We start from the raw sequence: 20,890 nt of genomic DNA on the forward strand, positions 1-20,890 counted from the left end.
TTAGCACCCCTTTTACAGCTCCTTGTAAAACTACTGTGGGCACTTAGATTTTCTGTATGGACTAAAGCAAGTCCATTTCTGCTTCTGTATGAGACTATATGCACCTCTTGCACACATGATATTAAAGCAGCCGCTTAAATAGGCGATGAAGGAAGTCGGCTATGTTCATGCTTACCATGGTGCAAATGGTTGGGTCAGGGGGCTTTACTCAGTGAAAACACCAAAGAGCCATAAGTGATAACCTTACACACAAGCCTTAAGATGTCAAAACAGAGACTCTATTGCATGTGTAACTTTAATAGTAAAAAATATATAATCTCTGAAACTGTTCAGAAATTTACTGTTGGTGTGTTTTCATAGACAAAACTTACATGCTACATTTTCAACCTCCTCACAGTACATCAACATTATTAGCAATCTAAAATATTGCCTCAGCACAAATGGCGGTGTCTGTTAAACAAGATGTGAATAGTTAAAATATTTCATCAGAAATAATGGAAAATTCAATGTTTGTTTCACTAATGTTCCTTGTTCCCGTCTAAAAAAAAAGAAAAAGAAAAGAGATGCACATTTAAAAAACACAAACAAATAAAAAAAGCTTCAAATTTGTACAATGTCCAAACAATTGGACAGGGAAACAGCTGAACATTGTAAAGCATGAACCAGTACTGTAAATGTGCAAGATGATTGCTCTCCCGATATAATTTGAAATAAATTACAGTATGTAGATTTGTAGTTTTTTTTTTTAAATGAGCACAGCCTATGATGTAAACAACCAGAGAGGTCTTTGTGAACCATGCATCGCTCATTTCTTGACCTGTCTGCAGATGGAGGCCAGCTGGAAAATGTAGCTTGTGACGGCAGAGGGCACACTTTGTGATGCGTCTCCTCGCCATGCTGCAAGTGCATCCAGGGCTTCTTTGGGGTTGCTTGGTGACAAGTCCACTATGCAGTATATGGCTGATAACTGCACTTCCCATGGTACACCTGGCCATGAAAAAAAACATTGTGAAATTTAGAAGTATTACGTCATCATGAAAATCCACATTATGCTTTATTTGGTTGTTGTGTATAAATGTAGCTTTTTGCTCTTGTGTTTCATACCTTCACTCTGGCTGTGCCTGCCAAAGGTATTGATGACATTTGTCACAGTTAACAATGAAGAAATGTTCTTCTCCTTGATTCCCACCTGACCTAGGAGTCCTGTTTTTTTTTGTTTTTTTTTAATCATAAAGAAAATATAACACTTATTTGCAACATTGTTGATGGTGGAAAAAATGTTGACAACTAACCAATTAGCCGGAGGACAGTTGCCACTGTCGCATCAGAGATTGGTACTTGTTGGTCTCGGGGCTGCGACACCCAAGTGTTCATCAGTGGCCACAACTCTTTACTGTTGGAGCATAGACGGATTATTTACACCACATCGCGACACAAAACATCACGTAAAAATGTAAAGTACAGTTACAGAGTGGTGCATTTAAATACCTCAAGATATTGTCATAGCTCCACTTCCATGACTTTTGTGCACAAAGGAGATGCAAAGTGAAGACCTGTTCCCAAGCCTCCGTTCCCAGATCGGTGCCGTATCGACTGTGTTTCAAGAATGACAGCTTAATACCTGACCTTACCTGTGACAGTGCACTAGAGATCAGAATGTCAATATCGCAGGGAGGGTTCTGTAGGGACACACGGAGATTCGGTTTTTAGAAGGTCTCGTCAATTTCACCCAAAACAAAATGACTAACATGATTGAGTAAAAGAAAACTTTAAAAAAAAAATTGGAATAAAACTTATACAAATTACTCACTATCCACCACAGAAATACAACACATAACATTGTTTGACAATCACAAGTGAGCATTACTGTATTTTGTTTTTGCCTTTTTTTAAATATATATTTTTAATATACAGTCAAACCTCGGTTTTCGAACATAATCTGTTCCAGAAGGCTGTTCTAAAAGCAATTTGTTCGAAATCCAAAACAATTTTTCCCATTATAATTAATGTAAATAATTTAATCCGTTCCAAGTCTAAAAAAAACTTTTTCCAAGTTTTTTTTTTTTTTACTAGTTTACACCATAAACTGCACTGTATACTGTTTACCATAAGTAGAAATAGACACTGTTTTAGATATCCTATCTAAAATGATGAAAAAACAAAATGCAAACATTTCTTTTTTTAAATTCAATATTTCTGCTCCAAACGAACTTTGAACACGAATGTGCTACGGAGAGAGACGATTTTTTTTGGACGAGTTCTGAGACATAAAATTCTCAAATTTTCTGGTTGAAAACTGATTTGGTTGAGAACAGAAGGGTTCGAAAACCCAGGTTTGACTGTATATGTAATTAGGGTTTCGTTTAATGCCATCTTTTACCTTTTCCCATCCGAGGTATGCTGACAGGCACTTTGAGAGCTCTTGTGTTGCTTTAAGTTTCGTGACTGTGTGTACAGCTTGGCACAGAATGCTGCTGTGAGACAAAACAGTGGGCCATGTTGTCACCATAAACAAAATCAGCTTGGCCGCATTGGGGAAATCTGCAACAGGAAATACAGGATATTAAAATGCATGGACCCAATTGTTGAAGCGGTGCCAAACATGGTCAAATGTAGCCCGGATAAAGCTTTGCTTATTTTCAATGTAACATATTAAATTACAAATGTGTGCATGCATACATGCAGCCCAACATAATGCATGATGTTGAATTCTAAAAAAAAATAATAATAAAATGATGAATACCCCTAACCTTCAACTAGCAAGCTGTAAGCCAGGATATGAGCCTTTTCAAAGTCTCTCTCCTGTCGACAGATGGCTGTGTAGACTCTGCAGAGGGCCTGCGCATATTTCTCGCACATGTCCCTCTTTTCTGTTTTCAGTTTGTTCAAGATGGATGACTTCATATCATCTGCCTTCACGTGAAGAAAAAAACAAAAACAAACAATCACTAGTTAACAGCCACACAGAACAGTAAGAATTTGTCGTCACATAGCGGATAAAGTACTGTACTCTGAATAAATAACATTTCCTTGTAGGTAATTAAGGAGAAAAGGAAGAACATTCATGGAATGGGCTGCTATTTGTATAGCACTTTTTTTTTTTTAAGCTATAGTGCCCAAAGTGCTTTACATAGCCTCACATTCACTCATTCACACACACACACACACACACACACACGACCACTCTACCACTGAGCCACGCCACCCGTAGTGAGTTGTAGAAGAAAAGTTTTTGTTCAATTTGTTCTATCAAATAGAATAGATTGTTAGTAGAGACAAACATATTAACTCATTCACTCCCAGCCATTTTCACATTTCGCAGTCCCGTTCACTCCCGGCTGTTTTACTGGATTTTGACTTATTTTGCAAGGCCCACAGAATATTGTGTTCTATTGCTATAAAAGTATGGAACCTATCAAAAGAAAGATTAAAGTCTCTTCTTTCATCAGGAAAAAAAAGTATGTTTCTATCTGTTTCCGTTTTGCATCAATTAGCATTAGAAGAGAGCTAAGTTTCATCAGTTTTCACAAATCTATTTCAAATTGTAAGTAATTGAGCTTTTTTTCTAGATGGCCCTGATTGATCTCCTTTGCTCTGCTGCCACCTGCTGGCCGTTTGTGTAATAACCATTTCTGCAACCGTTCTTTGCAGTTGAGAGGCTGCATCAAAGCCTTCTGTATGCTCTAGCATAAAAAACAAAAACAACAAAAACGTATAAATACGTCTTTGGGACACTTAGAACATAAAAAACGTATTTATACGTTATGGGAGTAAATGAGTTAATCAAACTGTTAAAAACATACATACAATTACAAGGGTCAAATGGCTGACATTTTCTAAGCCATAAATAATGAATAAAGATACTAACCAAGCTACTCCGAGAAATCTCAGAAATGACTTCTTTCTCCTCATCTCTCAGCACAGGTTTTGTGGGCAGGTTACCAACATGTATGTGGCTCTGGATCACAGGCAGCACATCGAAGGCCTGATGTTCGATCCTCTTCAAAAGGTGGACTATATCTCTTTTCTCAACGGGTTCTTCCTCCAAGACCGTTTCCTCATTTTTGACCGGTTTGAGCGTCGGGGTTTGAAGCGATGCGGAATCATTCGTCAAAGAGGCGAGCGCTGCTTGGCTGCCATCTGGAGAGCTGCCATCGAGCCTGAGAGATTTTCTTTTTCTAAGCTGAGGCAATTCTGTGGCGAGTCGTTTCCCTCCCCTCATTTCAGTCTCGGTGAAGGCAGTGGCGGTGGAAGTGACTGATGTAAAACTGGACTGACTGACAGTTGATGGCGGCGAGGCCACACTTTCTGAAGAACTGATGCTAAGGTTCCCTCGAAGAATGTTCAATGTGCGAGCGCGTGCCGACAGTTCCGGGTACATGCTATCCAGAATCCTCATGGAGTTTTCCTGATGTTGACAAGGGGCTGTGGAAGGTGTGGAATTGAATGCAGCAGGCAGGCGACCTGGGACGGGGACCGCATGTTTTGGGGTAGCAGAACCAAACTGAAGAGGTGATAAGGGGACTCCGTTTGGAGATGAACACACTGCCTGACTGGTGGGAGTCGTGGAAGGAGAGGCTAATAATCTCTTCATTGGGGATGGGAAGGAAAGCTTTCCAATGGCATGCCTTGGATCGATTGGTCTGCCTGCTTTTGGAGGTGTCCTCAGGGGAGTGATAACAGGAGGGAGCGGTGGACCCATTTCACTGCGAACGTCACACATGGACTCCAACGGCCGAATGGGTTCTGCAGTTTCACTTGTCCCCAGGAGAGCTGTGGACGCGCCATTTATGATCATATCACGGTTTTCGTCGGCAGCAGAAGTCTCTGATTGTTCTTGTCCATTGTGTGCGACTGTTTGTCCATCACAAGGTTCGTCACGAGGCAAATCCTTGACAGCACCTGCTTCCACAACACCTTCATCATGTAAACCTTTCGGCGTTTGCTTTGTTGAAAGGTGTTTGCTCTTCACTTCAGGATGATCCAGATCAGATCCATTTTGGTTCACATTGGGTGATAAACAAGACCGACTCAAATGACTGCACAGCAAATGCAAATTTCCTTTCAAAGCTTTACTTTCAAAGTTGACATTTGTGTTTGGAGGAGTTTTTTCTCTTACGGCATCATTATGAAGACTGGTCGTTGGATCTACTGCAACACAAAGTACCTGGTTGGCAATGGTTCCACCTTCAATATTAATCTTTGAAAGAGGTGGTATATTGCTACTAGTGTCTGATGGAGGTGTTCGTACAGTTTCCTGGGCGTTTTGCGCTTGTTTGTCTGCGAGACAGACTCCGTCACTTTCTTTGAGATCTTCACTTTCTGTGTTGGTGATGCGACAATTCATGTCACGGCTTGATGTGCACGGGTCATCATCGTGATGCTCTGCAGTCTTTTGCGGATTTAAGTCTACAACATCGTGAGTTTCTGGCACCGAGTGACTTGGATCTTTAGTGTCGTTTTCCTTTTCAGACACACGCTCCTTATTTAAATCATCGTTGGTTGAGGAGGTAATTGACTGTACAGCCAATACTTCCACACTGACTGGAGTGTTTGCTGTTGGGGATTCACCAGAGACATTGTTCCTATCTTTCGCTGCAATAGCAGACTCGTCTTTAATTGGCTCTCCTTCAGCTTGTGCCTGTGATTCTGTAGAGTTACAGGGTTCCGTTTCTTGAGGTTCTGCACAGCACGGTTCATTATTATTCGTACTTGCTGGAGCATCCTCAACTGAAACGACTGATGCGGAAAATGATACCAATTGCTCCACGGTGTTCTGCTCAATCTGCATTTCCTCGTCATTTGTGTTGGGTCTTCCATCCTCCAGTTCTGTAGTGACACTCGATATGTGCGCATTGGAGGTGCGTTCCATTTCATGTGTTGTAGTATTAGACGAACCAACACTTTCCCTAGGCGGTGTTGAAAGCGCTTTTGGAGAAGGGTGCGTGTTGGCTGTAGTGTGCTGAAACTCCTTTTCATTAAGACAGTGATCGGGTCGTTCTGTATCTCTTTCATCTGTCTCCATTGACTCTGTTTCGTTCTCCTGAAAGGAATGAAAAACATTTTAACAATCAATGACCAAGAAAAGCATAACCTGTTTTTTTCCGTGTGTGCAAAAGCAAAACTGCAAGAAACATAACAATTACGTAACATCTTACAGAGAGTGGTGATAGACAGGGAGGCAGAGGCTTGAACCATTCCAATATCTCATCTGGGTTGGGCGTGTCAGAAGCTTCCCTTGGTTTGACTTGTTTGGACAGGTGATTGTTGTTTGTTGGAAAGGGTTCTTGCTCTAGTTTTGTGCTCTTTGATAGCGGAGATGTTTGTTTCTTCGTTTGCTGTACACGCGGAGATGTTTTCGACTGCGTGTTGGTGGATTTTTTCTGGGTGGGTGATCTCAGGTTATCACTAATATTGTGGAAGGGAGTCTGGGGTTGAGCACTCCGAGGAAAAAAATTGCTTTGCGGAGAGGTGGGCCCTGAAATGACAAAAAATAAAAAATAAAGTGAGGATGTATATGAAAAACAGGAACACAATGATTATGATTATTGTAACAAGTGGAAGCTGCCTCACCATGTAAATGCAGAAAGTTGGCTGATTGCAGGTGTTGCGGTTCCACACAGGCCCACAGATGCTCTAGAAGTAGTCGAACCTTCTCTGTCAAAACAGCATCCACAATGAATACTTAAAACTTCTGGCAAGCTAACGCAGTTCATACGTTTTGGAAAATAGAATAATATCCACATCAAACCTTTGTCAACTGTATGTTCCGGAGGTGTTTTTGCTTGAGTTGATATACTCCGATATTCTGGGTAGAGAAGAGTTTGCAACTAGTGTACACTGTTCAACTGGTACAAGTGCATGTCAATTACGTTATGAAACATTTCAAATGAATTTGCTTACCTTTGGTTCTTTCTCGCTCCAGTTTGATCAGTCTTCCCTGTAAAAAAAAAAAAGTGACATTTTAATGAATTAGGTTAAATTATGCCTGTTTTTCTTTGAAACAGGCATAAATGTTATTTCATGTACTGCACCTGTAGGTCAAAAATGTTTCTCTCCAGCAGGACCTTCTCCTTATTCAGCACTGATATTTGAGTATTCCTTTGGGAAACTGATTCTAAAAGTAGGGGGAAGCATGATTTGATGCACCAAATTCAAGGCATATTTATAATTTTGCTTTTACATAGAGAAATGTTGAAGTAGTTGAAATACCTTCAAGAAGTGTAACGCTATTTGCAAGTTTTTCTTTTCTGTTGATGGACAAAACAGCGTTAAGAACTCAAGCAGTTTAAAAGGCACATAAATGAGAAAAAAAAAAAAAAAGTCCTTACATGCTTGTAATCCTGTCTTGATCTGCTCTCATTTTTTCAACTTTATCTGCAATTTCTTCAGATTCCTTTAAAGATGTCTGCAGAAATATGCCAATGTTACATTTCACATGCAGGTTTGACATCGGAGGATAAGCAAACACGTGCACTTTTACTTACTTTTACATTCAGCAAATCATTTTTTAAAATATCCTTTTCCCGCTTCAGTTGTGCATTCTCAAGTGACTGACTTTCCATTAGTTCTAAATGTTAAAAAAAAAAGACAATACATATTTACAAGCTATTATCACAATCACAATCATTGGGGTCTTGTTCACGAGTGAGGGCAGGATGGAGCGGGAGATCGACAGGCGGATCGGTGCAGCGTCTGCAGTGATGCGGACTCTGTATCGGTCCGTCGTGGTAAAGAAAGAGCTGAGCCAAAAGGCAAAGCTCTCGATTTACCGGTCGATCTACGTTCCGACCCTCAGCTGTGGTCACGAGCTGTGGGTCGTGACCGAAAGAACGAGATCCCGGATACAAGCGGCCGAAATGGGTTTCCGAGCTCTCCCTTATAGGGTGAGAAGCTCGGTCACCCGGGAGGGACTCAGAGTCGAGCCGCTGCTCCTCCGCGTTGAGAGGAGCCAGCTGAGGTGGCTCGGGCATCTGGTTCGGATGCCTCCTGGACACGCCTCCCTGGGGAGGTGTTCCGGGCATGTCCCACTGGCGGGAGGCCCCGGGGACGACCCAGGACACGCTGGAGAGACTATGTCTCTCGGTTGGCCTGGGAACGCCTCGGGATCCCACCGGAGGAGCTGGTTGAAGTGGCTGGGGAGAGGGAAGTCTGGGTTTCCCTCCTGAAGCTGCTGCGACCCGCGACCCGACCCCGGATAAGCGGAAGAAGATGGATGGATGGATGGATGGATGGATATCACAATCACAAAAGTGGTACTTCAATGTGTGATTGATTCAAAGTACCTTTAACGGCCTTTAGTTGGTTTTCAAGCTTCTCATTCCTAAGGTATATGGAAAAAAAAAGTGAAAAAAAATAACCATTATAACTATCATCATAAAGCAAGCAAGTGGCAAGGTTGTTGTTGTTATGATAACTTACTCGGCCAGTGTAATACTGTTTTCTTGCTTCAACTTGGCAACCTCTTCAGACATCTGACCATAGTCCCAAAGAATCCTCTAGAAAAATGTGGGGAAATGTCACATTGGATGCAAGACAACAATATTCAACACGTTACGCTAAAAATCCAAAAGTCAAACTGAATTCTACTTAATAAAGCAAAGTAAATTTGTTCAGGAACTTTTTTTTTTTAAGGACACAGGAATGTTACTGAAAACTCACAATGCTACCACAGTTAGTCAAATCAACCAGCTTTCCCCAAATTCTATTAAGCCCAAGCACCATTTAGCTTTCAAAAAAAATCTCCACGCACATCACCAAACAAAAATCTAAAAAAAAAAAAAAGGATAAATACGGCAATAATGCTGATCACATCTAATTTTACTCAAAAATGTACTTTGTGTATTTAACTGAACACTGAGCAGATACAATTGCAGAAAGCCATGACTTCAGATTTTGTAAGAATAAGTAGGATACAGAGATTTATTATTCAATCTGCCTACAGGGGCATATTGCAGTCCATAGCACCGTCACCAAGGTCATGAAAGGACACTAAGAGATAAAACGGACATTACCAGAAGGCCAAAGTTTACCACACTACCCACAGTTAGGGTTTCATGAAATAGACCTATTTCCTGTTTGTAAACAAATATGATATAATCAGGCTGCGCACACATAGCTGGAGCAGAAAGGACGGCTGGGTATGTACACAAGCTGACTATAAACGATCGCAAAAGTTGTTTTGTTTTGTCGGATGGGAAAACAACTTTCAGATGATACTTTTGGGATTACAGAGTGTGAGGAAGATGTTGCAAAAGTGCCTCGATGTCCAGTGGCCACATATACGTCTCTATTTAGTGTACACACCTGGTGTTTATACTTGAGACAAACTGTAAGCATACAAGTCTTTGGATGCTTACAAATATGTGACGTGTGGCCATGTACAGACCATACAACATCATGATTTATAGTCAAGAGTTTTTGTGTTTTACGTATGAACGTTTTGCCAAGACAAGAAAGGACACAAACAGCAATTTATGATGCTTGGACCATCGTCATCCTAAAGGAGACGTACATCTCCTTGACTAACTGTACTAGCCTGCTTGTCTCTATGTTTTGATGCTTGTTATAAAAAAGGGAACTCACGTCAAATTGTTGTGACGGTGATCTCTGTGTGACAGATATAAAAGATATGACATATTATATGTCATTGAGAGATATGAAATTAGCAAATGAACGGCCATTACCGATTATGTCCTAGGTCCAGTCTGTTCGTTTAATACAGTGCTTCTCAAATTGTGGGCGGGCCCCCCCAGGGGGGAGCGAGGCTCCATCAAGGGGGGCGCGTTTGACCTCGGGGAACATGCTTTTTTGTTTATTTTTATTTTTTTACTGTCCTAGAATAAAGTGCAATTGCACCTCCACTACATTAGGGGGCTGTCGCGCTCTCATTATTGGCAGAGTGTGCGCAGGGATCATTCGCTCGGTGGTGTAGGGGTTTTCTTGCGTGTGCGGTGCGGCTGCGGTGCGTCTTGGCTGCGTGCTGCGTGTTTGTTTTGAGAAACCCTGACTTTGGGTTGTGTGCTCCCAGTGTCCCCTCGTTCTGGCGCCCCTGACATCAAGATATTACTTGTTATAGGAATATCGAAAAATATATTTTTTCTATAACACATACCTTTTTTTCTTCCAACTCAGCTTGCACAGATTCATAATCCTGCGTCTTTTTCTCCAAAGCAACCACTCTGCCCTGAAGTTCTTCGTGCTGCTGCCGTAGAGTGATGGTGTCACTGAATAAGGCATATCCAAATTAAAAATTAATATAGAGGATATGTAATTTACATAAAATAGCTCGTTGTGTTGATCCATGCTCAAAAATTGATACATTACTTACTCAGAAACCACAATCTTCTGTTTCAGTGACAAAAACGATGACACATATTCCGTTAAACTCTGAAAAAAAAGTGACATAGATAAAAACAACACACATAAATGCATGAACGCCACTTGGGGGGGAGTCAAACTATGAAGAAGTGGGTTTGATTTGTGTCAGACCTGGTGCAACACGGAGCAATTTTGACAGTTCCCTGGCGTCGCATCCGACGCTATTGCTACGGTTTTAGGCTGGTTGTCTCCTGGCATCATGATATTAACAAAAAAATATGTATATATATATATATATATATATATATCTTACAAACAAATGTTTATCCTGATCTACATAGTGACCACACAGCTTCAAAACAAAAACATTTCTCGCGTGAGTCGACTTCGACGTTGCCAAGGACCCAGGTCAGGACCCAACTAGGGAAACTTCCGGAAATGCCAGGTCAATAAAATTACACTTTTCATTCAAGTATAATACTGAAATACGTTTACATCAAATTCACATAAATTGATCAATTAATTTATTTGATGTGCGTTACCTTTGTATTCATTTTATATTGTTATTTTTCCCAGACCAGAAATAATTTTGTTCAGGCACTTCTTTCAGACCTATAGGGCGCGACAAAGCGCTACACGTGCGTGCTTAGCTTCTAATTCACGACCACTGATAATAGTAGCAAAATATTACGATTAGTTTAATTAAAATGTCTAAAATTCTGTTAACTTACAGTAACATAAATTTGTATAAACCCTTTGGGGCTGGGTGTCAACAGCGTGCCCCGGCTACTGGAGATGATTTGGCGTTTTCATTTGCTTCCGGACCGGTTGTGAAGTGTTTGCAGTTCAGCAAATAAACCCATTCACAACTAAACAATTCCATGACATTGCCAAATGAAAATTATGTGCGTAGAAGTCTACTGCACGCCACCCCAAACGCACAACTGTTATAACAAAATGGTTCCATTCATTTTTTTTTTTACCCTTTTACATTAAGAGATATCACCAGTAGATGGCAGTGGTGTACGTTTTAGGAACATAATGTATCACTCTGCTTCTCAAGCAGAACCTCCGTCGATTAGGGTGCTGTGCCTGTCACACTTGACCCATTACCGCGCGCACAGACACTTTCGGGGCAGGTGCTCAAGCCAGAAACGAGGGAACGTACTGATCAATCAAGAAAAAAAAGAAAGAAACAGTAGTATATATTTATATTCAGCTTATGTGTTGATTGCCCTGAACACAATCAATCTAGTCAATAATACTAATAACAACAACAACAACAACAGTAGAGAAGATAAATAACAGACACTTGATAATAAAAGTCTGTCTGCCCCTGTTGAATTTGTCAAGGTTTTGTGTCGGTAGAAGGAAGAATATATGGCTTTGAGTATTGTTACACGTTCTGTTGAAATTCGACCATTTGTGTTGAAATGTCCGTTGTTGTTGTTGTTGTTTTTTTTCCAAAGTCAGCTTCTTTCATTGTAGGTTTTAACTCTATTAATTTCAGCGAGATAACTTTTCATTTCTTTACTTGGCTTTCAAATGCCTTTAAGTTTGTTTGCAAAGGCTTTTAAAATCCTTCCATCCATTTCCTGAACTGCTTATTCCTCACAACGGTAGCGGCCGGGGTTGCTGGAGCCTATCCCAGATGGCTTTGGGCAGTAGGTTGGGGTACACCCTGAACTGGTTGCCAGCCAATATAAAAAATATATATATATATATATATTTTAAATTATTATGAAGCACATTGAGTCACTATGTATGAAACTGCTGGTCACTGTGTTTATTGTGTGCAAGTTTCACGATGTCAATGAGCACAATTAACTCATTACTCACTCAGAAACCACAATCTTCTAATGTCAGTGACAAAAACGATGACACATATTCCGTTAAACTCTGGAAAAAAATGTGACAGACATAAACAACACACATAAATGCATGAAAACCGCTTTTTTGGGGGGAGGGGGGTCAAGTGGGTCTGAGCCAAAGCGAGTACGCTTGGAATTTTTTTGTTTTGTGAACACAAATGAAACCAAAGGGGCAGACTAGCATTGTATACCCACCAACGGATTTAGACTACAGAAAGTGAAACACATTTGAGCAATCAATGCTATAGTATGAGTACCCCCCCCCCCCCCCCTTGATTAAAATGTAAGCTGTGATTCCATGTTATGACTTTGAATGGAATTTAATCCATCTGCATCGTTTGTGGTTGATGCAATTAACTAACATTGACTCAAGAGAACAAATTAAGCACTTTTCAAACTACGTGTTAGCAATCCGTTTTTTTTTTGTTTTTTTTTGTCTTTGATATATTCTTTAACTGGTTTTGTGACATGAAACGAAAAAACCAGCAATGCTCCGGTGCTTTCACCAGAGTGGGAGGTTATCTTCAGTTGGTGCAAAGTGGCTGTGATTGATGTGGGTTGCATCCTGATGGAAAGATAACCGTGTCTTTAAGTGGACTACCTGATTGTCTCTCAGGCGAAAAAGGCTCATCTTTCGAAACAGATGAAGTCAGAGATAAAGTTTTGAACAGGGCAAACTAAGACCTGCGTTGCCTTTTTACCAGATTCATCTTGATCTCATCGGACTGTTTACAGGAAGTTGCCATTGTTGCATAAACAAAAACACTCTATTCTGAGACCTTGCTCTACTTCTTGTATCGTTAAATCGCTTCAGTTCTATAAATGCATCTTTGAAAGTTGTTTTCCCCCTCTTGCCGTAAACAACTGAAAATTCCACAAACTTGATTTTGACAACGTGTGTGGCTCGTTTCTCATAAGATCAAGATGGAATGAATTAATTAAGCCCTACTTTGCCTCTGAACATAAAACATATTACGCAGAACCCGCAGATGTTTGACTATAGATCAGTGGTTAATTAGAAGGAAGCATCTCCCATTGTACAACTATGCCAACTAAAAATTAACTCTTTGAGGACAAGATGTGTGTCATGCATCTGAGAACAGACATGATTTTTTACTTTTCACCATTTCGGTCCGAATGAGTGTGAACTGTAAATAAAATCTGCACTCTATCAACAAAAGCAACATGGACATGACACACATTTAAATGTTGTTTTATTGTAAACATTGCTGCAGCATTGCACGAGCCATTTACCTGTCAATTAATATAATAAATATGGCACAGTATTGAATCTGTATGAATGCATTGATGCAGACTCAAACTGAGTCACAACTGTCCTCACGCTCTCATTTACTGTAAAAAAAAAAAATGTAATTAAAAATGTAATTAAAACTTCCATATAACATCTGTTGTTGATCATTCGTCATATGATGAAGACTTGCTAATAATCATGTGATCCCATTGACGTATAATTTATTTTAAAGGGACAGTGTGCACAATATAGTGCCATCTCGTGGTGAACTAATAGAATTGAAACAACCTAAATTGGAAGCGTGCGCATTTTTGAAGCATGCACACTATATCACAGGTCTATTTCTGCACTCATTTGGACGTAAATACCGTTTGACATTCACTTACCGTATATTTTTATTTCGATGTGCACCGAACCATGGCTTAGGTTTACTTGCTTAAAAAAAAAAAAAAAAAAATCTGATGTTTGTTTTCATTCTTGACATGGTTAGGACAAATCATTGAGTATTTCCTCCAGGTTTGGACAAACTACAGTTAACTTAAAAAAAAAAAAAAAAAAAAAAAAAGTTATTGGTTATCAGTGTTGAGAAACAGGAATGTATATGTGAGAAAAAAAAAAAAGTGCCTCCCTAATACAAATACACAGAATATGAATGGGCTGAGAGTAGAGTAATAAAAGGTCACAGTTATATTGCTTTTAATACAGTTCTCCAGCAATGATGTATTATAAAGCCAATAAATAACAATCATACTATACATGGGTCAACAATTATTATGTTCATTCATGAAACTTGAGGATGTCACATTGTAGCACCACTGAATGTACAACTAGAACGACTAGCACCGCAATTATTCAAGGTTTCTTTTTCCACCTGGTGAATATGGAAAAGCATATTTTTATCCAGCTAATACAAAAATCCACTTTGGACGTTTACTTCAAGTTTTATGGTTTAGCTATGTCCCTTTTCATGAGCTCTTATTCATCAAGCATTGTCGTGCCAACAAGGATGCATCGGATGTTTGAAACGTCAGATGGGGGACGTGACAAAAACATTTTCTGGGATTCCTTTTTTTTTTTTTTTGGCGGGGAGTTTAACGAGTTTATTTCTTCAAAGTTCTTTTCGCACTGTCCCAAATTCAATCACATTCCTCTGTAGCACTCTCAGCAAGAAGTTCTTGTTTTCAGATGTCCAGCATCGCAAGGAAAAAAAAACTCACTGTCACTGTCAAAAAGTCACTGCAACTCGCTGGAATTTCCACCGACGTGTCCTTTCGGCGTTTTCGGTGCTTCACGCACAAGCACGCATCAACACAACTCGGGGCCGTCTAGAATAGTCCTTTTGACTATCTTAACGACCTTTCCTGTCGGCGTGGCGAAGTCACTCTTCCCGTGATTATAGGTTTGAATTTGAGCAGGACTGGCAGCACTGCTTGCCATAAAACTTGTGGTTGCACACGCCATGCTGTGGCACCAGATAACACCAGTGGAAGTAATCCCGACATGCCAGATCTGTGTGAGAAATGAGGAATTCCTTAGTTGAAACGATGGACGAGCACAGTCAAATCATGTTTTTGATTAAACATTTTATTTTAAGTGTTGATATGCTGAATGATTGGAGCGGTGTTGAAACATTCTGCTTAGATTATTCGTAAAACATTTGATTGTGTCTCTCATGTTAAGCTCGTGCACACGCTTGCATCACGTGGCATCGCGGCCAAAATTCTTGAATGGCTTCTCTTTGGGCGGAAACAATTTGTGACAGTTGGACGTTCAAATTCAGAATTAATTGAGGTCAGGTGTGCCTCAAGGGTCCGTACTTGGCCCCAAGCTTTTCCTTATTTTTATGAATGATTTAGATTAGGTATTTCTAATGACATTTGTGTTCAGATCTTTTTCAGTCGTTATGATGATGTCATGTCAGAGTTAGAAATAGCAGCCAAAAATTTTTTTCTTTTGCATTATGGCTACTCTAATCCAAAAGGGATGTGCTCGGAGCAAAATTTGTTTTGGAAAATATTTTTGAACTGTGGGGGACGATGGCCGACATAATGTACAAAGGCAGTAGATCATACGGGGATTTTTTTTTATTTTTTTTATTTTTATTTTTTTTAACATTTACCTATACAATGGTGTCAAAATGCTCCAAAAGAACTCTTTAGAGCAGTGGTGTCCAAACTACGGCCCGGGGGCCATTTGCGGCCCGCCATACATTTTTTGGCGGCCCGCGGCAAATACTAAAAATAATTTTTCAATGCTGTTTAAAAAAAAAAAAAAGAGGGTGGATTAAGCATTTCTAGCTATGCAAAGACACAAATTTGCAGCTAATAATTCAGTTTCAGAAATAAGAATAGTTTCATCCACTTGTTGCTTAGTGTCAAGGTCCAATTTGTGAAAACATCACATTAAATTAACGGTTCTTAAGTGTGGTCAGTTGACAACCGATTGTTCTTGTTGTGGTTCAGAATGTCAAGTTGGGATCAGCTGCTGCTCAGTGGAGAGGCGTATCTATTATAGTGGCGCACAGGGGTCACTATTTGCCTTGTGACTGTTAGCAGTTTATAATTGATTCATTGATTTTTACCATGTTTAACTCATTCACTGCCATTGACGGAAAAAGACGTCAAATGATGCATTTGTTGCTGGTCTGGCAATGAATGTGTTAATAAATAACTTTAAAAAAAAATCAAAGTGGCCCTTGCAGCTTTCTATTTTTCTGTATGTGGCCCTCAGAGGAAAAAGTTTGGACAACCCCTGCTTTAATATATTATACATGTTGTTACATGAATACATTTCTGAGTGCATAAATCAAAACTGAACATTATTAATAAATGCATATTATATTTTGAATCTCATCAGGTTATGCTGCTGTACCAAATTGTGTTACCAGTGACCATATATACATTACAACGAAAAGCGTTGGTTCCGTACCCTTTTTATCAGGCTGAGGGCAGAAGTTGGTATTGCAAGCTTGGGATGTCGATGGTTTTAGATGGAGGGCACAGCCGGAAAAGGGTTTCGTCTGGGCCAGGCACTGGACTATCCTAGCCTGCACTCCACCTCCGCACGTCACCGTACACTTGTTAGCGCAAATGCACATGATTACATGAATAACGTAATTCTAGTTGAAATTTCAGATGACATATTCTTTTTTGTGAGAAAAGATTCAACACGTTGTTCTTTACCTCTGACCAAGGCGACGCGTGCCATTCAGGTGTTGGGAGAGGTAAAGGTGGACGATGTTGCGTGTTCCGCCGCTGGCCTGATGGCGTCGTCCGCACTCGACACTCAGCTAAGAAGCAGGGCCGATGGAGTGCCGCTTTGGGCCTGGGGATGTGGTGGCACTTTTTGGCTGCCAGCTCTCTGTATTTACCGGCAGCGTCCTTCAGTTAGGGAACAAGGAATTAGAAAATGAGCTAGAAGTTAACTTTGTAACACGTAAAGTATTGACCTTTTCAGCACACTTGATGAAGCGTACTTGATACCCGCGGTCACACGTTGCTGAACACTGAAAATCCAAAATAGAGGGAAAAGTTTGTAAATCCAGTTCTAGCGTATTTCCATGTTCGTCAAACGTTACCTCTTGCCACGTTGAGACAAACCACTGGACTTTTCGTTGTTTCTGGCAGCGTTTGACGAAGCACGACTCTTGACTGGCGGGTTTCGGTAACCCGACGCACAAACTGTCTTGCAACGTCTCAGACTGCGTACCTGTGTTGAGTCTTGTACACAATACCGTCCTCTCCCTCAAGCCATTACCACACTTACGAGAACACTGAAAAAGCAAAACAACAAATTGCCATCACTTGGCGCAGACAGAAACTTCACAACATTGGGACGGACAACCAATCAGATGCATATTGTGCTTCAGGAAGGTAAATGGCCTGTAAAAACTGCAATAACCCAATTATGTGAGGCAATATAAGTTCGTAGATGTCTTAAGGGATTGGACTCTTATCAAATGTGTGACATTTTGAGAAGATAGGATCATCTGGCTCAAGTTAAAGCAGCTTTTATTGTCACGAAAAATTATCAGACTTTGCGGCACCGTAGCGGCCACGCCCTTTGGCAAAAAGTTACAATATTTGGTGTGGGGCATGATCAACATCTTAAAGCTTTTCTGACCAATTTTCAACTGGATCCCTTCAACGAGCTTGGCGCAGTAGCTAAAAACGTAATGTATGACATTTATTGTCATCACCACTAGGTGGCGCTATACATGTAACTGACTTTTATCAAATGATGTTTTCATGACGTGACTATTAAGTTGCATGAGAAGTTTGAGATTTTTTGGAGCTTGTACATGGGAGTTATTAAGCATTTGCTCTTTCTTGGCCAAATGAAATTTTAAAGGCAATTTTTGATGCCCCGCCCCCATCATATAGTATTCCGAAAAGTCAAGATTTTTTTGCCCAGTTGTTGTCTCAGGTCTCAGATGATACATGCCAAGTTTGAAGTCAATCGGATGAAAACTGTTTCACACTTTCAATCATTTCCTCAATCTATTCTTTGAAATAGTGCTGCAATCCTCTCAATAATCCTCCGGGTGGCGCCACTCAGTGGTAAAAGTGCTCATCTCCCATCCGTGAGGTTGTGGGTTCAAATCCTTACCCCTGATGACCATGTCAAAGTGTCCTTGAGCAAGACACTAAACCCACAGGTCTCAAACTCCAGTCCACGAGGGCCGCAGTCCTGCATGCTTTTAGAGGTTTCTCTCCTCAAACACGGCTGAATCATACAATGAGGATCATTATTAGGTTCCTGCAGAGCTTGCTGATGAATCGGGTGTGTTTGAGGAGAGGAACCTCTAAAACATGCAGGACTGCGGCCCTCGAGGACTGGAGTTTGAGACCTGTGCACTAAACCCTGATTTTGGACCAGGCAGCTGACCACTGGTGTGTGTGAATGGGTGAATTTGAGGCTATAAGCTAAAAAAACACTATATAAATCGCAGTCTATTCCAATATGATGCCAAGTACACGATAAGTGACAGAGCCTTTGTCAACATCTTGAAATCATTTCGCCACATCCAAGTGAATGAGTCACCATGGTGGCACAGGGTGTCAGAGCGGAAGAACGCCACTTTGTGCTCAGTACTGCCGATACTTTGAGGTTACAAAACTTGCTATAAGGGTTTGGACAGAGGCTGTAATCGAGTGGATCTCAATGGGCTCATTGAGAGTTGAAAGCTGTTGACATCATCGTCATAAAAAAACACAGTGAAGTCCCAGCATGTGAGAGCTTCAAGTCCTAAATGTGCAGAGCTCGAGCAGAAACATTGTTTTGTCCTATTTTTTATTTTCTTTGTCTCACATCAGTTTAGAACACTGCCTGTCAAGGTGACTTCCACATATTTAGTGACTCATTCTCACCTGTGACCACGGGCTCGTTGTCCAAGTTGGTGGACAACTGTGGGTGCTGCAGGCCTGCCTCCTGGCTGGCGTCGTTTGGGAACAACGAGAGTCAGCAAGAGTGTCATCTTTGGTCCGACTTCTTTGGACACAGCGGACCTGCCGTGTCTGCTCCCCTCCTCCGCAGCTCCGACTGCATGCGCCCCAAACCCCCGCGGACCAGCTGGGAAAACACAACATTGCCTGCTGAGTCAACAGCCCCAGCCTTCCAGTCCCGTATTCGCACGGCTGGAATTCACAAATGACGGCGCGATAACGAGCTGCTCGCTTTTTTTTTTTTTGTCTCGGTGGTGGAAGGTGCCCCCGTCAAAATAGGACATACTATTCCTCATCAAGGGATACGTTTGCTTGATAAAGTTTATTGTCAACTTTGGTACGAGTTAAAACTTGGGAGGTGGGAGTGCGTTTGTACAATCCATGCATCCATCCATCCATCCATCCATCCATCCATTCATCCATCCATCCATCCATGCATCTATCCATGCATCCATCCATCCATGCATCTGTCCATCCATGCATCCGTCCATCCATGCATCCGTCTATCCATGCATGCATTCGTCCATCCATCCATCCATGCATCCATCCATCCATCCATCCATGCATCCATCCATCCATGCATCCATCCATCCATCCATCCGTCCATCCATCCATCCATCCGTCCATCCATCCATGCATGCATCCATCCATGCATCCATCCATCCATGCATCCATCCATGCATCCATCGAGCCATCCATCCATGCATCCATCCATCCATCCATTGAGCCATCCATCCATGCATCCATCCATCCATCCATGCATCCATCCATCCATCCATGCATCCATCCATGCATCCATCCATGCATCCATCCATGCATCCATCCATCCATCCATGCATCCATCCATGCATCCATCCATGCATCCATCCATCCATCCATGCATCCATCCATCCATCGAGCCATCCATCCATGCATCCATCCATCCATCCATTGAGCCATCCATCCATGCATCCATCCATCCATCCATGCATCCATCCATCCATCCATGCATCCATCCATCCATCCATCCATGCATCCATCCATCTATCCATGCATCCATCCATGCATCCATCCATGCATCCATCCATCCATCCATGCATCCATCCATGCATCCATCCATGCATCCATCCATGCATCCATCCATGCATCCATGCATCCATCCATCCATCCATTGAGCCATCCATCCATGCATCCACCCATCCATCCATGCATCCATCCATCCATGCATCCATCCATCCATCCATCCATGCATCCATCCATCCATCCATCCATCCATCCATCCATCCATCCATCCATCCATCCTCACCTTGTTACCACAATGAAGGATAATCCCATGAGAGTTCAAAGAAAACTGGTAGAGCATTGACAAGAAAGATAATCCACTACTGTAATGATGCCATTTTTTTTTTGGGTTATGTGACACATTGCATGCATTATGGCCCACATGCTTAACTCAGCACGGTGTTTGACATGTTGTTGTTCATGGCTGGCTGGCTTTAGAGCAAGTCATAACAATCCAAACTCAAAGCTTTTTGACAGGAATTGAAAGCCACGTGTTTTAAACCCTACTCTTCTTATCTCTGCGCTCATCCCTGCTAGAAGTAAACATCACCGCATATGGATTTCATTGCTCATACTGTACAGTATGTAGTTAAGCCTACTTAGCTGCAAAGTTTACATTCTTAGACTTAAGAATAAACTTAACATGGTAAATTTTTCTAAATGCACCATTTTTCTATATTTTGTTTAAAAACAAAATAGAACGTGTTACATGAAAAAAAAACAATATTTGAAAATAAGCACATTTTAGAGCTGCAATTTTAATATGTTGATATTTTTACTCATATCTGCCTATTTCCTCTTTCTAAAGTGTTCCATTCATTCGTCTTTAAAATTAAGACTGTTTGACTGTTTCATAATTTGTAGGCATGAAGACAAATAGGAGCTCACTTAATTCTATAGTTGTGCGACTGTTAACAAACTTTAAACTTCAAATTAAATGTAACATCTGCCTGTTCAGTCAA

The 20,890-nt window shown here is 41.0% G+C and overlaps 2 protein-coding genes across 12 annotated transcripts in view; both read right to left on the minus strand.

Annotated features, from left to right (window-relative positions):
* Positions 1-259: 259 nt before the first annotated feature.
* ice1 (KIAA0947-like (H. sapiens)) lies at positions 260-10,730 on the minus strand. The gene is made up of 20 exons (XM_077527892.1): positions 10,492-10,730; positions 10,331-10,389; positions 10,115-10,226; positions 8,422-8,498; positions 8,286-8,323; positions 7,488-7,570; positions 7,332-7,408; positions 7,213-7,250; positions 7,035-7,117; positions 6,904-6,940; positions 6,752-6,808; positions 6,574-6,657; positions 6,159-6,478; positions 3,869-6,043; positions 2,751-2,913; positions 2,381-2,541; positions 1,489-1,679; positions 1,293-1,393; positions 1,105-1,203; positions 260-987 (listed from the first exon to the last, which is right to left on the minus strand). The coding sequence occupies exons 1-20, from the start codon at positions 10,579-10,581 to the stop codon at positions 806-808; spliced, it is 4,227 nt and encodes a 1,408-aa protein (XP_077384018.1). The 5' UTR covers positions 10,582-10,730; the 3' UTR covers positions 260-805.
* Positions 10,731-14,041: 3,311 nt separating this feature from the next.
* The window catches only part of adamts16 (ADAM metallopeptidase with thrombospondin type 1 motif, 16), a 129,048-nt gene continuing 122,199 nt past the window's right edge, over positions 14,042-20,890 (minus strand). For all 11 annotated transcript variants that reach the window (XM_077527450.1, XM_077527449.1, XM_077527446.1 and 8 more), the window contains 6 exons: positions 18,813-19,014; positions 17,021-17,215; positions 16,892-16,948; positions 16,626-16,823; positions 16,372-16,519; positions 14,042-14,952 (listed from right to left, as the gene is read on the minus strand). In XM_077527450.1, coding sequence (XP_077383576.1) covers positions 14,837-14,952; positions 16,372-16,519; positions 16,626-16,823; positions 16,892-16,948; positions 17,021-17,215; positions 18,813-19,014 — 916 coding nt within the window. In that variant the 3' untranslated portion in view covers positions 14,042-14,836. The remainder of the gene's footprint in view (positions 14,953-16,371; positions 16,520-16,625; positions 16,824-16,891; positions 16,949-17,020; positions 17,216-18,812; positions 19,015-20,890) is intronic.

Source organism: Festucalex cinctus, chromosome 7, assembly GCF_051991245.1.
Source record: "Festucalex cinctus isolate MCC-2025b chromosome 7, RoL_Fcin_1.0, whole genome shotgun sequence".
Classification (NCBI taxonomy): Eukaryota; Metazoa; Chordata; class Actinopteri; order Syngnathiformes; family Syngnathidae; genus Festucalex; species Festucalex cinctus.

What these genes read in the sequence shown, in the direction of transcription:
- ice1 (XM_077527892.1), bottom strand. Translation starts at nt 10,581, where the DNA reads ATGATGCCAGGAGACAACCAGCCTAAAACCGTAGCAATAGCGTCGGAT. An exon ending in CTGAGTTGGAAGAAAAAAAG is followed by an intron (nt 8,499 to 10,114) that starts GTATGTGTTATA and finishes ACATTTTTCTAG; the next exon opens with AGGATTCTTTGGGACTATGG. An exon ending in CCTGTCTATCACCACTCTCT is followed by an intron (nt 6,044 to 6,158) that starts GTAAGATGTTAC and finishes CATTCCTTTCAG; the next exon opens with GAGAACGAAACAGAGTCAAT.